The sequence below is a fragment of the Lagenorhynchus albirostris genome, chromosome 4 (assembly GCF_949774975.1).
Source record: "Lagenorhynchus albirostris chromosome 4, mLagAlb1.1, whole genome shotgun sequence".
NCBI classification, from domain to species: Eukaryota; Metazoa; Chordata; class Mammalia; order Artiodactyla; family Delphinidae; genus Lagenorhynchus; species Lagenorhynchus albirostris.
The window spans coordinates 36,825,959-36,844,322 of NC_083098.1; the positions used below are offsets into that span (position 1 = coordinate 36,825,959).

At 36.4% G+C, this 18,364-nt stretch overlaps 1 protein-coding gene across 15 annotated transcripts in view; it reads right to left on the reverse strand.

Annotated features, from left to right (window-relative positions):
- The window catches only part of PTPN13 (protein tyrosine phosphatase non-receptor type 13), a 233,184-nt gene that overhangs the window by 82,554 nt on the left and 132,266 nt on the right, over positions 1–18,364 (reverse strand). For all 15 annotated transcript variants that reach the window (XR_009540261.1, XM_060147860.1, XM_060147865.1 and 12 more), the window contains 8 exons: positions 15,348–15,570; positions 11,698–11,772; positions 11,402–11,576; positions 9,340–9,493; positions 8,802–8,940; positions 7,531–7,683; positions 4,440–4,622; positions 1,623–1,785 (listed from right to left, as the gene is read on the reverse strand). Coding sequence is in view for 14 of the 15 variants with exons in the window: in XM_060147860.1 (XP_060003843.1) it covers positions 1,623–1,785; positions 4,440–4,622; positions 7,531–7,683; positions 8,802–8,940; positions 9,340–9,493; positions 11,402–11,576; positions 11,698–11,772; positions 15,348–15,570 (1,265 nt within the window). In the remaining variant the exon portion in view is untranslated. The remainder of the gene's footprint in view (positions 1–1,622; positions 1,786–4,439; positions 4,623–7,530; positions 7,684–8,801; positions 8,941–9,339; positions 9,494–11,401; positions 11,577–11,697; positions 11,773–15,347; positions 15,571–18,364) is intronic.

Consider the following 18,364-nt stretch of genomic DNA (forward strand, 5'->3'; position numbering starts at 1 on the left):
GTTATACCTATACATATATCCCCATCTCTCTTCCCTCTTGCGTCTCCCTCCCTCCCACCCTCCCTATCCCACCCCTCTAGGTGGTCACAAAGCACCGAGCTGATCTCCCTGTGCTATGCGGCTGCTTCCCACTAGCTATCTATTTTACATTTGGTAGTGTATATATGTCCATGCCACTCTCTCACTTTGTCCCAGCTTACCCTTTCCCCTCCCCGTATCCTTAAGTCCATTCTCTAGTAGGTCTGCGTCTTTATTCCCATCTTGCCCCTAGGTTCTTCATGACCATTTTTTTGTTTTGTTTTTTAGATTCCATATATATGTGTTAGCATACGGTATTTGTTTTTCTCTTTCTGACTTACTTCATTCTGTATATTTCACTATACTTTGAAAATATATAAGAGCATGCAAATTTTTTAGTAGAGCAAAGCAGGGAAAGAAAAGGAATAATGAGATTACAGCAACAGTTATCATATTGTAGCATGCATAAAATCACTACTGAGGAAAGCCTGTTAAAATGCAGATTCCAGGGACCCAATGCCCAAAGACTGTGATTCACTAAGTGTCACATAGGTTTCTGGAATCTTCATTTTTAATCAGTATACAGCCCCTACCATCTTGATTCTGAAAGGCTGAGAAACATTTATTCATAGGTTGCCATCACCCCAGTCTGATCCTACGTGGGAAGTTTCGGATAAAGAATTCATAGGGCTCTGCTGCACAAAGTCATCAGTGCCATTACATTTAATTTTTTAATCAAATTCTTGATTAAAAAAGTGTTTCACTGAAGTCTATAAGAATTTAATATGCAGAACTAGACTTTCTACAACTTTAATCTCTACATGTGGTCTTGCAGAGTAAGCTTTAAATATTTCAGTTCTGATTGAGATTTTCTTCAGAGCTAAATCGGTTTCTTCTGTTGGTTCCTTTTCAAAAGGAACTGAAACCGCTCTCCTGAGCACTTATATTGGTACTATGGTTACTCACGTCAGTCTCAGAACAGGGACGTGACCAAGTAAAACTGAAATCTGTCACCCCCAAAACCGTTATGGTACATGACTTCCCCATTCTGGGTGCAGAGTCCACCACCTTGTTTCCCATGTTCTTTCCCTTATCTGGAAAGCCCTTCCATTTATCGTCAACCTACTTAATTATTTTTGTCCTGAAAATTCCAATTCAAGTGCCACCACTCACATACTCTATCCTCCGATCTCCTTTTCCTCCTGTAGTGTATATCAGAGACTGTACAATAGAACCTGTTATTGAAACTTTGACCCTCTATTGTGTATTACTGTTTCATGTTTGTTGGTCTTATCTCCCAGTGCGTAAGTTTACTACGGGTAGAGAATGTGTCTGAAACTTTTACAATATTTACATCAGCTAGCCTAACAATCAGCACAAAATAGTTCAATAGGTACTCCCTGACTGATGAGGGGTGCTGTTTTCAAAATAAACATGAAGTTGACATCTCAGCTTCATTTATGACACCTTTATGAACTTGACTTAGTCATTTAACATCTACATACCTTGTCATTTTCATCCTAAAAGTGGAAGTTCTTTTAAAGTTTGTGGCAAAAATCATGCATCTACCCTGGAGTCATCTGACACAGTTTGCTTCTCCTTACCGATATCCTGGGCATCTTGGTTGCTCTGTCTTGCTCTCATTTGCAGCTGGAATTTATGCTGGGAAGAGCAGAGGTGCAGCAGGTACTGGCATATCTTACTGTTGTCTGTCTGGAAGGCATGTTTTATTCCATCTGATGTATTCTGCAATGTGATTTTCTTTTTCTACAATATTAATCAAGGGTATTTAAAATTAGGATATTTTCCTATCACTTCATTGCATGACCAAATTTTAGAAACAATGAGTAAGTACAGATATTATTTTTACTTCACATTATTAGGCATGAATACTCATTGACCTATATCTAATATAAATATAGAAAAATATAACTCTGTATTATTAGAAATTTAAGAAATAAATGAAATTAATATTATTTGCCACTTTTAGAAACTGTAGCCTAAATCAGATTGTATAGACTGTATACCAGCCACCAGCAAGGGAAACAGTTTCCTTTAAAGATTACTGATATTTTGAGTTTACTGCAATGTTTACAAACACCAAAACTATTTGAAAAAGAAATTACAAGAAATATATGTTCTACAGTCTTAGATTAAAAAAAATGAAGTTCAACAAAAACTGATATTAATATGCAGTAATAAGCACTGTGATTCAGTCAAGAAAAATCTTGGTGGCATGAAGGCTGGGATGGAAGATGTGGGAAGTTAAGGAAAATGTTGGAATGCAGAAACACCGGATAACATAACTGCTGGGCTGAGAGATGAAACACATCAATATTTAGAGACAGTGATTCTTGCCAAATTCTGGGAAAGGAAAAGAATCATTAATCAGTTTTATCTCCCTGCTTCTTAAAAATGAATGTTTCATATGTAAGAGGACACCCTGAAATATTGCGACCTATGTGGTAAGGCTTGCAGTGAGCCATATGCCTTAAAAGACTAGAATTCAACATGTCAGGGATCTAAGACTAATGTCTCTGGAGAATTGCTCAAGCCCAGCTAGATTCTACTGTAGCTCTTGGCTTCTCTACTGTACAAATTATTTCCTCTATATCATGTCCCTTGTCTTCTGTCAAATGCAGAAATAGGCTCAGACAAGTCAAATTTCGTAGACTCACAAAAGATATGATAACACAGTATTACTCAAACTTCAATCATGCAGGTGCCATCTTCATAATTCCTGGTCTTAAGAACAAAATAAGACTATTAAATTCTTGCTAGATGTTGTTACCAATGAAATCTCGGGGACCCTGTTCTCTCTTTCTTTAGTAAAGGAAATCAGCAAGTATTAGAGAGGAGTTAAAGCAATAGTACCACCAAACTAGTATCCTGACTACCAGTAGCATTCCTAGTAACTCTTCAAATAGTTGGGGAATTTTTCTCCTAACAAACAGTGCATTTAACCACTATCAAGTAATTCCCAAGGATGTTGAACTCCACAGTCGTAAAGCTGTACAGGTTTGAAACAAATCATAAGGATAATTGATCCTAAGTGTTAACTGATGGACTGGACAAGAAATGTGCCTAAGGAAATTCAGTTGTAAGAGATGAGAAGGGCGAAGGGTAACTTATCCATCTCCCCAGAGGCCAGTGGAAGAAAAAATGGGAGTTTAAAAAAGAGAACTCTGTGTTAGAGAAAGAACTACAGGATAAACAAGTTCTGTTAAAGACGGGAATAGTTTGCAGGGAAATGTGAGCTATTCTTTATTACTGGAGATCTTTAAAAATGAGCTAATCACAGCTAGTTCTATTTTTATTGCAGGGCTGATGTGATAGCTGGTAAATGATGGCTGAATGCTGGATGATTATTTGATTTGCTGCCCTTTTAAAACTGGTCCAAATTAGATTTGTATTTAATTCATCAAGCTTTCCTCTAGGCACTTGCTCTGCCAGCATTTTCATTGGGGAAGGTAAGTTAAACCTAGGTAATTTCCTGATCTTGACAATCTTGGGAAGATGAGGATGGTCTGGGATTTCCTGAGAGAATACATTATTATGTGGTAATCTTAGTGGTATCTCTGGGTTTCACGGGAAACCAACTAACCCTCAGGTCTAGAAATGATTCCAAAGGTCTCTAGGTTGAAGATTATCCACAGTCAGTTGGGACTTTGATATTATAACCTTATAAATTTTGTTTGTTCTGGTGAAACCATATTTCAGCCCAAATATAAACTAAAGATGTCAGTAGTCCCTGAATACCATTAGGAAAACAAATACCTGAACAGATTTTTGATTTACCTCTGGGGTTTGACAATCACACTTCAATGTTCAGATTTTCCACCTACTTCCAAAATCAAAATATGCCTTTATAGTTCATTATCTTTCATAAACATGATTTTCTAAAAATTGCTTTCCTAACTTTATCTCCAGAGACTACACACTAAAACTTAAAACTGTAGAAAGTCCTGAGGCTAGTTCATAAAAGTCAGTAAATCTCTGGACCACTGAGATTCAAATACAGTTCTGTGAGGGACCTATTACTAAACTAGACAAAGTTCACTGGGGTTAAGATAATTATCAGTCTTAAATACATTAGCGGGTTTTCTCCATGTGAGAAGTATTAGTACCCTAGAATAAGTTCTGAATTAACAGAGAAGTCAACTTGGTTGTAATTTAACTAAAGTTAATTGAGCATATAACCAGCTAAGAATTCTTTTAAAAATCACCTGAGAAAACCAAAACCAAAATCTCAGTAATACTTCCCACAGCTAAGAAAGAAGAGTTAAATAGTATTAAGACATATAAGCCCTACTAAATGCCACGGCTTAAAGTTCGCTTAAGAAAAGTCAATTAATACGTTACATTTGAAATCGACAACACCAATTTAAATGTAGAATCAAGAGAGGTTAAAATGGACATACGGAAAAAGAAATTTTCTTGGTTTCCCGCCATGGAAAGCGAAGGACCAATGTGCGAACTCCATTGTGAACCTCAAACACAAGGACACCTTTAGAACAGACTCCAAGCAGTATTCCCGTTTGTGACTTTTTCTCAGGGTGCACCCGGTGAAAATGAACTCCATATTCTGTCAGTCTTTGGCAGACCTGTTGGAACAATACCATAACATAAAAATGCACCTTGGAAAAGGTGACTTAAAGATACAGAAGTTGTACTAATGTCGTTTAATATGGAAAGGATAGTCTCTTAAACAAATGTTGCTGGAACAAGCGGATATTCATATGCCAAGAAAATAAATCTTGACCCTTACTTTAGCCAATATATGAAAATTATCCCCAAAACGATAACAGACTTAAATACAGGAGCTAAAACTAGAAAGTTCAGAAAATATTTGACTGTGGGTTAGACAAAGATATCTTAGACGGGACATAAAAAGCAGGAACCACAGAAGGAAAAATTGGTAAACTGAAGCTTCATTAACATCAGAAACTTCTGCGCTTCAAAAGTCAATGATAGGAAAAACAAAGGCAAGTCACAGACTGGGAGATAAGGAATCTATCTAGAATACATAAAGAATACGTACTTCTCAGATACAAAATAACCAGATACAAAAATGGGCAAAAGATTTTATTACACACATCAACAAAGAAGACATACGAACAACAAATAAACATATGAAAACATGCTCAAAATAACAGTAATTAGGGAAATACAAATTAAAACTACAATCATAAACCACTTCTTACCTTATTTCAATAGCTAAAATGTAAAAAAAAGAAAACAAAACTAAACATACCAAGTGTTGTTAAGGGTGTAGAGCAACTGGAAATCCCATACATTACTGGTAGTACTGTAAAACTGTACAACCACTTGAGAACAATTTGGCAGTTCTGCAGAAGTAACACATACACTTACCATAGATCCCAGCAAACCTAATGGTAGGTATTTACTCAAGAGAAAGAAAAATCATATGTTCATGCAAAAATGTGTATTTGAGTGTTTAAAGCAGCTTTATATCCATCAACTAAAGAAAAGAAAACAAATTGTTGCATATCTGTACTACAGAAAACTGTTCAGCCATAATAAACAAACTACTACACACACCACACATGGGTGAATCTCAAAAGTATTATTCTAAGTGAAAAGAACCAGACACAGAAGACTATGCATTATATGATTCTTTAAATGAAATTCTGGAAAAGAAAAAAATTATAGTGATAGAAAGCAGATCAGTATTTGCCAGAGGTTAGGAATAGGGTGGAAGGGACTGAATGGAAAGGGACATGAGGGAAATTTTTGGTGTTGGAAGTGTGTTATATTTTTGGCAAACTTTTTATTTAAAAGGCTAGATAGGAAACATTTTCGGCTTTGTGGGTCATATGATCTCTGTTGTAACTACTTAACCCTGCTGTTGTAGTGTGAAAGCAGATACAGACAATAGGGAAACAAATGAGCATGGCCGAGTTCCAATAAAAGTTTACTTATAAAATAGGCAGACCACAGTTTGCTAACCCTTGTTCTTTATCATGGTTGTGGAAATGGTTGCTCAACTGTATATATATTTTCAAAACTCACTGAATTGAACATTTAACAGTGGTCAATTTTATTGTATGTAAATTATACCTCAATAAAGCAGATTTACAAAAAGATATAAAAGTTTTTCAGAGGCAATATGATATATAGCAGAAGAGTAACCTTGGAAGGGTATATTAATGAGATTTTTAAAAAAATTCTCAGGTTAGAAGAAAGATGTTCAAGCTGAAGAGAAAAGGAGTAACAGGATACATTATTAGAAGGAGAAGGGCAGCCTACTATGCATTAAGCACACTACTTATATGGGGAAAACTGAAGCTCAGAGAGGTTAAAGTACATTGTCCAAGTTTACCCAGCTGGTTGAAACAAGAATTCAAATGCAAGACTGTCTGAAAATCCCCATGCAAATTCCTTCTGCTGTGTTAAATCTGTCTTCTACCTTTATTAATAAAAATATAACTTGATATTTACTTCCTACAAGTATAAACATGTAATAACCGAGGAAAAATATAAGTACATAAGGTAATGTCTTTAAAAGTAGAGTCAACTTAAAACAAACCACCCTGCCTTTCTTACCATGAATCCTAGATTAAAGGTGGTATAAGTCTGTGAATGAAACCCCTTTGTAGATATTTGTAGGGCAGGGAAACTTGGCTCCCCTTCCCTTATTATGGAGCAGCAAATTTAAGGCATGCTGTTACATCCTGGGGAGCTACAAGAGGAAAATATTCTTTTCTTTTCTTTTTTTGTCGGCCATGCCACAGGGCATATGGGATCTTAGCTCCCCAACTGGAATCGAACCTGCATGCCCTGCAGTGGAAGCAGGGAGTCTTAACCACTGGACCACTGGGGAAGTCCCCCCAAGAGGAGAATATTCTGAATTTTCTCTTCTCAATAGAATATTATCATATATTTGCTGTTCACACTGGAAGTTTGCATAGTACTGTCTTTTCTAATCATAAATGCACTGTTACTCATCTGAGGTCTTATAGGAACATGGTGGCAGAACTGAAACTATAAATCAATTTTTCTAACCCCCTTCCCCCGTGTGAATTAGTTGGCATTAATGGAAAGACTATTTTTAGAAGATATAATTGAATCTTAAGCTTTTTAAGAAAAAACAAAGCAAAACAACTCTAGAATTAGTTTCAACTTGCCTTTCTTATCCAGACAGTCACAAAATCCAATTGTTTCTTCTTTATAATATATCTTGATTTTGAGAGTATGAAATAGGATAAAAGCATATAATCCAGAGCCAGATAGATACGGGTTCAAATCATAGTTTTGCTCCACATATCAGCCACTGACTTTGGGAACATTACATTTCCTCTCTGAGCCTCAGTTCCCTCTTTTACAAAATGAGAATTAAAATACCATGGTTTTAGCCAGGAATAAATGAGCTGAGATAAAGCATATAGCAACAGTTATTGGCACCTGAGCTTTTAGATGTATGTCTTCCAACACTTCTTCCTTACTTTGAAAAAGATACAAAGTTTATCATTTGTAATCTTGCATGCTTACCTTTAAAAATTCTAACTCTGTCTCTTTTTCAGTAGCTCCCACATAGGTATTATGCAATTTTGGTAACTCTTCTTTAATATAGGATAAATCAAGTTTCTCCATCACTCTGGGAGGTAAATAATGCTCCAGTCTAAAGTAAGACACACCGTGAACCTAAAAGGAGAGTGTTTGTGTAAGAAATTGTTTGCCCTCTTCCTCTTATCTTAAAGTTCTTGCCTCAACAAGAGATAAGGTACTCCTATTTATACTTCTCTCTGAGGAATGAGTTTTAGAGAAAGTGCATCTGTCTTTCTCTTTATTCAGTGAAGTAGAATGACTGAACTTATCAGCAAGCTTGAGGAGAGACTGACAATCAAAGGCCAAATGTCACTACAGTGAAGGATTAATGTTGTGAAGGATGCCACTTGAGTGGCACAATCTCTTCTTGCTCCCTGCTTCCTCTTAGGTCCACTTGTATTCAGGTGCATTTGGCCTTGAATATGTGCTCTCCATACAGTGAGCTCTGCTGGGTTCTCAGCCTATCACTGCATGGATCCATGTGGAAGATGGAAGACCCCTTTGATCCAGATTTGGCTGGTAACCCTTATGTCTAGTATCTGTTAGTTAGAAATAGGGAGAAGGAAAGGTAAGTGCTAGATATCCCAAAACTCTGAAACACGATAATTTTAAACAGAAAAAAAAAAGAAAGGAAGGAAGGAAGGGAGGGAGGGAGGAAGAGGGAGGGGGGGGAGGGAGAGAGAGAGAGAAAGAGAGAGAGGGGGAGAGAGAGAGAGAGAGAGAGAGAGAGAGAAAGAGAGAGGGGGGGAGAGAGAGAGAGAGGGAGAGAGGGGGAGAGAGAGAGAGAGAGAAAGAGAGAGAGAGAAAGAGAGAGAGAAAGAGAGAGAGAGAAAGAAAGAAAGAAAGAAAGAAAGAAAGAAAGAAAGAAAGAAAGAAAGAAAGAAAGAAAGGAAAGGAAGGAAAGGAAAGAAAGGAAAGAAAGGAAAGAAGGAAGGAAGGAAGGAAGGAAGGAAGGAAGGAAGGAAGGAAAGAAGAAAGGAAGAAGGAAGAAAGGAAGAAAGGAGGAAAGGAAGAAAGGAAGAAAGAAAGATCCCACACTGCATGATTTGAAATAACCAATATACACGGGGAACTCGGTCATTCTGAGGCACCAAACTAGCCTCAAAAATCTCCAGATATAAACAGCAAACGCCTCAACCAGGTTTAGTCTTTAATCATGCCGAGGATAAGAACACCAATGCAAAATTTGTCCTGGAGAAAAAAATAAATCCTACCTCTGGTTGATAATCTCCATACTCAGCTTGTAGAGCCAAGGATGCTAGTAATAAAGAAGTCTCATCATCACAGTGCATCCTCTCCTCCAAGATATCTTTTCGCAGCTGAAGATAATACTGATGACAGGTCAGAGTATGTCTGGGAAAACAAATACATACACAAAACATCTAAGTTTTTGATCTTGAATCTTGGGGTGATTTTTTTTTATTGGCATATAAGTTTAGTTGCCCAGATGGCTTATGATTAAGCATAAGAAATTAATAAACTATATTGAAGGAAATACTTCTTTTATGATAAAGAAGACTTTATCATTGATCAGAATAAAATAATTCAGAATAAAATAATAAGCCATGATAAATAAGACTTTATCATTGATCAGAATAAAATAATATCATTGATCAGAATTCAATAATTCAATAATAAAATAATTATTGAAAATAATTATTTGAAATAATTCAGAATAAAATAATTCAGTAAACTAAAGGGTCAAAACACCAGGGGCCAAAAAGAGAAACGTAGAAACTCTTGTGTACTCACTGTATTAGACTAACATCATCCATGAAAAATTTAATTCGAAAAAACAAAGTAAAATTAACAGAAGCTTTGCTCTTTTTCTTTGGTTCTTCTTTCCATCCCTCTGGGGCCACTTTGGTTAATTTTAGATCAGGATCAACAAAGAAATATTCATTATCTAGAACAGAATGAGAAATATTCAGATAAAATAAAAATACTTTCATGTTTTCTTTTAATTTCTTCATTTTTTGATCAGACTTACACAAAACAGTTTTACACCAGAATAAAACAGGATTGTTAAGAAGTATGACAGGGAATTCTGAGGCACTGCATATGGATGGGAGGCAGTATGGCTCAGTCTTTTATAAATGAGAGCTCTGAAGACAGACAGATGTGGATTCAACTCCTAGCCACATCATTTACTACCTGTGTGATACTGAATAAATTATGTAACCTATCTAGACATCAATTTTCTTGTCTGTAAAATCAGGATAGTGCTAATTGCTGCTTTTTAGGGTTGTTGTAGAGATCAAATGACATAATCGTTATAAAATATTTGGTAGTTTAAAGCATGTGGCACATGGTAAGCATTCAATAAATATTAGCTATATTTGTTATAGTTGAGCTACCATTGAAACCTAGAAGGAACAATAATCATTTTATTTTTAGTTTTAATGCATCATTTAATTCTTGATTCTCTCCAAATAAAAGATTAGTCAGTAAGATCTGACTTATCCAGAATGTTTAAGAAATTAGATACAAAATTAGATACAAACTTCTGACTAATTGAATATTTTTATACAGATAGTATTACATGATTAGTCTAAAACTGTAATTAGTAAAGTGATAGAACATCAATAGGCACTAATCGAATATTTATTGGATGACTCTACAAAATGAATTATTAGTGTTTAAGGAACAAGAATTCAATAAACTAAGTTGAAAGACATATTTCTTGTATGACAAAGATGGTGTTATCCTGATCTTGTAGGGTTTCAGGGTGATTTGATCCTTCAATTATAATTTATTGTACTTTGTTGTCAAAGCTTTTTAAGTTATATTTTGAGGTAAACAGGAATCTGAAGTATTGAAGAGTAATTTATAAATATAGTAATATTAAAGAAATATTTATTTAAACCCAGCTTCAAAGGGTTTCTTTTTGTAAAAAAAAAACTAATTCTTTTTTTAAAAATGTATTTATATTTTATTTATTTTTATTTTTGGCTGCATTGGGTCTTTGTTGCTGCATGTGGACTTTCTCTAGTTGCAGCAAGCAGGGGCTACTCTTCGATGCGGTGCATGGGCCTCTCATTGCGGTGGCTTTTCTTGTTGCGGAGCATGGGCTCTAGGCACATGGGCTTCAGTACTTGTGGTGCACGGGCTCTAGAGCACAGCCTCGGTAGTTGTGGTGCACGGACTTAGCTGCTCTGCTGCATGTGGGATCTCCCAGACCAGGGCTCAAGCCCATGTCCCCTGCACTGGCAGGCGGATTCTTAACCTCTGTGCCACCAGGGAAGTCCCCAAGGGGTTTCTTATTGCTATGACAATTCTAATTGATAAACAGCAGCAGTTTCTACTGAATCTGTGTTCTGAGACCCCCATGGTTGTGAACGTCACAGGTCAGTGGATGTTATGCTTAAAATATGTGAAATGACTTATTTTCCGTCATCAACTGACAACATTTAGGAAGACACTGTTTCTAGGATAGTAAGCTGAAGAAGTTGATATGGAAATTCAGAAATAGGGTCCTGCTATATATTCAAACTCATATTAGCAGAATACTAATTTCTAGAGTACATATGTAGGCAAAATTATGATCCCCAAAATATAACAATTAAAATCTATGTTTATATAGCCAATGCCAGAGAAAAATCTTCATGATCAGGTACAGAAGATGCTAAAAAGACACGGCTATTAAAACAATGTACCTAGTTAGGAAAAGGAAGGGAGTTCCTAACTCCTACTTCTCAATGCTGACATATCCATGTAGTTAATATTTCCCAAAAGAAGGTTAGACAGAACAGATATAGGAAGTCGTTGTTGCCAAGTTTCCATACTATACCCTGAATTTAAAATGCCTTGGTACCTTTGAGGGTAGCTAAAGCAAACAAATGATGTTCCACTAAGCCAATATGGGCCACAAGCATATCAAACACATCTTTACATATAGTTTTGGTATCACAGGTCAGTTCCAGTTTCTGTCCACTCAGAAGCATTATGTTTACTTTTCTTCGGTTATCCTCATTCTTCCCTTTCTTGGTCTACAATTGAAAAAAATGAATGGAAGTTATCAATGTAAATATTATAAGAATTTTACTGTTTTAAAAAAATCATTACTAAAATTATTTTCTAAAAGTGACACCAAGTGGTTTTATTACTTACAAGGATAGACCGCGGCAAATCCAAAGATATATATGGTTCAATCGTCATTTTCACAAACTCAGGGCCAAAGAAATTCTGTGAATCACAGAAGTAGAATCAATAGTTTTTATCATTTATTCTAGCTCTTTCCTTGAAAGGAAAATAATGTAATAATAATAATAGTAATGATAATAATAAACAACTACATGTAAGGCCACCATATTAGAACTAGTGATCTGAAACAAATGTAAAAACTTTCAATAAAGAAGTATGGTGGAATTTGCCAAGAGCGGGAATGGAATATGCCTTACACTAAGTGTGAATAGAAGTTCTATCAGCTTCATTTTCTACCAGCAACATAAAATATAAAGCCTGGCTTTATACTGTTTTATGTAAATAAAGGTTTTCATTTTTTGGACTCCAGGTAGACTCAAACTACCCCCCCCAAAATAGCAGTCTCAATTACTGAAGTAATATAGAGTTGTCAAGTTCACATAAGGATTTGGTTTAATAATGCTAATGTGTAAAGTTATTGAACAGAATTTCATTATTTCAGAGAATGGTATTCAATTTGTCCTAAAACAAGTCTTAGTTATTGGACAACATCTATTTTGATATTACAAAAGACACATCCATCTGTAATCAAGTTCTGGGAATCCTGTCCTTTTTTGTTCTAATTAGTGACAACTAGGGATATTATAAGTATCACAGTCTCTGCTCCCTATTGCTGCTTCTAGTAAGAAAATAATATCTCAGGAGCTGGCGAGAGTAGAGTCCACATTTTGCATTTACTTCTTTTCAATCTACTCTTTCCCTTTATGTCTTGTATATCCAGGGTTTTCTGCCTAGAGGGGAGAATTGGTTGAAGAGATAACTTAAAACAAGTTAGACTCCAGGAGGGAGCAGCATTCAGAATAGATGGAAAAATTATGTCCAAATGGGCAAAAGGTAGAATGAACACAGGGCTAATTTTTAGGCCAAAGGCAGATGGTGTGTGCGGGGGGGCGTGCTTTCGTGCATGCATGTGTTTGAACTAATGGGGGGTTACTGGACTTTTATTTTTGTTGGTTTCTTCTTTGCATTTCACTGTACATTCATTTGGTTGCTTGATGTGGGAATTCTATCCAACAGCCAGGTGTGGAACATGTGACAGGTACCATTTAAGTAAAAGTTTAACAGTAAGCATTTGTTAATACTCAACGAACCAGTAGGACACATTTTAAATGAGAATAGAAACAGAGTAGAAGAAATGACAATAGTCTGCCATGGAAAACACAGAATTTGATACAGATCAAATGAGGCAATAGAGTATGAACATTAAAAATCTGTCTGCATCAAAAATAATACAGAAAAAAAAAGAACTAAAAACTTATGTTTTGGGAAATAACTTTAGTTCAACTGTGAAATTGTTCCTCCTAATACTAGTACTATTTTCAGCCTCAAAAATATAGCCTTCCTACTCTTTTTATTTTATTTACTTATTTATTTATTTGGCTGCACTGCACGGCTCTCAGGATCTTAGTTCCTCCACTAGGGATCAAACCTGGGCCCCCTGCAGTAGAAGCGTGGAGTCCCAACCACTGGACCTCTAGGGAATTTCCCCTTCCTGCTTTTTTTTTTTTTTTAGAGAAAACACTGTGTGGTCCTTCAACGACCAACAGTTCAAATTCTCTAGTCATTGATATAGCACGTCTCTGATGAAGAAAGCACACACTGACTGACTGAAAGGAAACACAGGTTTTTAGTGAGATGACACATAACAGTGGCATACTATAAAGGTAGAGACTCTCTAATGAGCCAAAGTTCTGCATTAGCTCTCTGAAACTATGATTTTAGAAAAAAAAGTGTATATATGGTGCCTTTTATGCTTTATGTGGGCCTTTAATTACTGGAAGCCCATGCTATCCTGCCTATTGCTTAATTTTGACAAATGTATTGGTTATAATGATAAATTGATGAAGCCTTATTGAATTTCTTCCCTTTGGCTTGAAATAAATTCAGTTGTATTTTATTGGAATCTAATAACTTTAAAATTAGACACTGTCTGGGCTTCCCTGGTGGCGCAGTGGTTGAGAGTCCGCCTGCCGATGCAGGGGACACGGGTTCGTGCCCCGGTCCGGGAAGATCCCACATGCCGCGGAGTGGCTAGGCCCGTGAGCCATGGCTGCTGAGCCTGCGTGTCCAGAGCCTGTGCTCCGCAACGGGAGAGGCCACAATAGTGAGAGGCCCGCGTACCGCAAAAAAAAATACAAAAAATTAGACACTGTCTTAATAAATTACAACCGAATTCCACATTTTAAAAATTAGCATAATGAGACACAAAGTGGTTTAAAAATGTACATAAAGACATATTATTAGAAATTGAATTATTAGAAACTGAATCCAAGTCTTCTAATTTGTAGTTCAGTGTAATTTTCACCATGCAATACTGTTTCTTCTCCTTAGAAGACTATGAGGAAAATTTGAATTCTATCAATTTCAGGGTAGACAAATATGCTTTTAGGAAGATTCTTTGAAATAAGCAAGAAAACCCAAAACAAAATAAGATAATATACTTTCTTAGTGTAGGACTAAAAAGAAAAAAATCATTCTAGATTTTATCACTTTCCTAACATTTATTTTGCTTTTGAAGAATTATTTGTAAATGAACAATACAAATGAGATACTGCCTCATCTATCAAATTGGTGATAATAATAAAAAAAAGAATGATAATATCAGAGTCGGTAAGAATATGGTGAAAACAGACATGATCAGAGGAAACATAAATTGGAAGAAACTTTTAAAGGGCAATTTGACAATATGTATAAAATGTCTTAAAAGGTATTTGCCTTTGACTTGGCTATTCTACTTGGAGGAAGTTATCTGCAAAGATTTAGCTATAAGGTTGTTCTATAGCAATTACAAATTAGAAACATTTTAAATGTCCAATAGCTGGAAACTGATTAAATAAATTATGGTACACAGTATGTTCACATAATGGAGTACTTTACAGCCCTTAACAATAGTATTATAAAAGTTATAAAATGTTCATGATATTTTATATGAGAAAAGACTATGTTCATTTTGAGCTTATGCTTATAAAAATATAGAGGATATATATTGAAAGAAAAATAAAGCAACTAAACACATAAAAGAAAAATTCCCCACAGACACAAGATTTGTTCTTTCTTATCTTTGGATATTGTAATATGAAGATATGATGCTTGAAGATAATGCAGTCATCCTTTAACTATAAAGAGAATTACTGTCAAAATTCTGAGAATGGCAGAGCATAAAGATGGAATGCGCTTGATAGCATTCTTGAGCTTCTGAACCACCTCTGAACTCTCTATCTCTGATATTCTTGGTTTGTGGGATAAAAAATTTCTTAATATTAAAAAATAATCCCCCACAATACTGAATAAAGCCAGTTGACTTTAGGTTCATGAATATATTTTTAAAATATACAGTTAAGATACTCTAACTCCATCTAATGTTTTTTTAAAAATGAAATCATGAAAACAGCTAAATATTTATTTTAGTATCAACCAACAAGATATTTAACACCAATGGAAACTAATATGAGATTTCAATTTTAACTACAGGCAACCTATAGAATTTTTTAAAGTACTTTGTATAACATTACCCTATGAGGCCAAGTTTAGGTGCAGTAACCTGAGAATCAACTTACTCTTAGTTTTCTTTGGGTCATGGCTGTTTCTAGGGCCATTTCTCTTAAGGGATCCCTGGTGATGTCAAGCATGGAAGCTTTGAGTGTGTCTCCTGGATACAGGTTCAGTCGAGACTGTCTAAGGGCCCTTCTGGCTTGCAGCTGCATCATTTCTTCTTCTTGCCGTTTTAGCATAATCTCTTGATTAATTAAGTTGCCTTCAAGGGGTGTTTCATATTGTCTGCTATATAGAAGAGAAAAGTAAGGGTTGGGAAGAAAACAATTACTTTAAGTCTAAACAAGAAAAAGTCATGTTAAGTAAGGTATCAAGAATGTAAACAAATTTTATTTTTTCATTTCAGAAGAACCACTGCAGTAATATTTGAGTCCTATTTTTAATATATTAATATAGTATGGTGTCCCACTTGTAGGTAGATCTACATCCTTCACCTCTTCTCTTAACATCCCAGCATCTTCTGAAAACTGCTTCCCCTGCAGTTCTCTCAGATCAGGGCTGTTTTATTCTCCTAATCTTGCACCAGTGGGCCGGGACATGCGATAGAGATTCCCCGTGATTTTTATTTCAGCTTCCAGATCATTACTGACCCGTCCTCCAAGAGCCCCCAGCTTCTCTGAAGTACATGCTATGAACTCACACCATCCACTGCTCTGCTTTGCTCTAGACATTGTCCTGTGGTCAACTCCCCCTTATTCATGAAAGATTTAAGTGGCTGACTCAGCGGTCTTCACCACTACTGCTGTCATCATTTGTGGTGGTGTGACAGAGATTGAAGAGTGCTCCAACACCCTGGCCTCCTCCACCTCAGCCAGCAATCTACGCCCATTGTTATGCTGGCTATTACCAATAACTGCACCACCTCTAAAATTTCCTATTTCTATCTTTCAATACCCTATCTAATCTCCTTATTTTTTCTAGCTTACTTCCTCTTACACTCCCCTTCAAATAATTCACCAACTCTATCAGGAATTGTAGTCCATTGACTCTACCACTTTCTCTCTATTAACCCTCTCTTGCTCTTACACTGCTTGAATTCTAAGGCCCATCATTAAAATCATTCCTTTGCATTCAACCTCAACTCTCATGAAACTGCAGAACCATGCTGACTGATCTCAGTGGGTTCTTAGTACTGCCTGGTGATTAATTTTCTTAGAGAACTATTTCATATTTTCATCCTTGTCTTTTCTTTTCAAAACTCCAATACTTTCTCCCTCGTCTCCTCTCAACTGATGAATTTTCCTCAGTTTTCTTGGTGAAATAAGGAGCAATCAGGAAGTAACTTCCTTATCCTTCTACCACTGGACTTTCCAAATCTATATCTGTATGTTCTGCTGTCCTTTTCTGTTACAACGGATGGATCTCCTGCACACTTATACAGGCGTCAAACCTCTACCGTGCATGGGATTCCAGACCTCTCCCCCACCCAAAGACTTTGCTCCTGCAATTACCCTCTCACATGCATCACTAGTCTCATGCACTAGGTTATCCTCATTAGCATACAAACATGCTACACTATTTTCTACTTAGAACAAAAAAATCCTCCTTTGGTTCCACACCCCCTTTCAGATTCTGTTTCATTTTTCTGCTGTCTTTTAGAGTAAATTTCTTCAAAACTGTCCTTTAAATTTTATCTCCATTTCATCTCCCACTCTCTCTTGGACTCAGACCAATAGTTCGAGTCCTTACCATTTCACCAAAACTAGTCACAAAAATGACTACCTTCTGTGTTACCAAAGCCAAAGGATAATTCTTAGTTTGCATCTTACTTGACCTCTAAGCATCATATAACATACAGCTGCTTAATCATTCCTCTTCTTAAACATCTGACTTCTGGGAAACCATGCTCTTTTTATTTTCCTTCTACTTCACTGGCTCCTCCCTCTCAGTCTCTTTTGCTGGATCCTCCTTCATTTCTAATCTCTTAATGTTAGACTGCAACAGTGCTCAGACCTCCAGAGTTTTCTAGTCTCCACAGTCTTCATACCTACCTGATCTCATGTAGTCACCTAGTCTTAATTATCTTATATTCCCATAACTCCAGGCTCTCCCATGAATTCTAATTCTACTCACCTGCCTAAGTGAGTGTTCTACTTGGATGTTAACATGCATCTTTAACCTTACATGTCTAAAACCAAATTCTTGATACTTTTTCCTTACGTGCAACCTTCTCTCAATCACTCACTGGTTGCTTAGGACACAACTTGGAGTCATTCTTGATTCCTCTTACAAATCCCACATCTGAATGACCAGCAAATCCTGCAGGGCACAACCCTGAAGAAATCTGTATTTGAATCTTCTTTACCACTAGCAACCTAATCTGTGCTGTATGCAGCTCAAATGGAGTACTGTAATTGCCTCCTAACTGGTGTTTTACTCCTGCAATCTGTTCTTCACAGAACAGATCAATTCCATTAAAATGTAAATTAGATCATGGCTCTCTATGCTCTTAACCATCCAATGGCTTCCCATTACACTTAGAATAACATCTGAAGTGCTCACCTTAGCTTTTGAGGTCTGATATGATTTGGGTCCTGGTTACCATCCACTCTGCCCTTCACTCATTCTGCTGCCTTCTGTGTTATGCTGCCCTTCCTGCTATTCCTCTAACATGGACATATCTCCCCTACCTCAGGGCCTCTGCTCTTGCTGTTCCTTTTGTCTGGAACTTTCTTCCCCCTGATATCTGCATGTTTTACTTCCTTGTTGCTAATAGTTTTCTTTCCAAATGTCGCCCCTTGGGAGAGGCCTCCTCTGATCACCCTACCCTATGAAAACTAGAATTTGGACATCACACACCTGTAGTTTCTAACCCTTTAGCCTGATTTATTTTTCTTCCAAGCACCATCACACGCTGATGGTGCATTACTTACTTGTTTTTTCAGTGGTTTACTGGCTATCCCTCAGCACTAGAAAATCTCTTTAGGGACTTCTTGATCTTGTTCATGACTCCATCTCCAGTACCTATAAGTACCCAGTACATGGCAGGTACTCAATAATCATTTGTTGCGCAAATGATTGA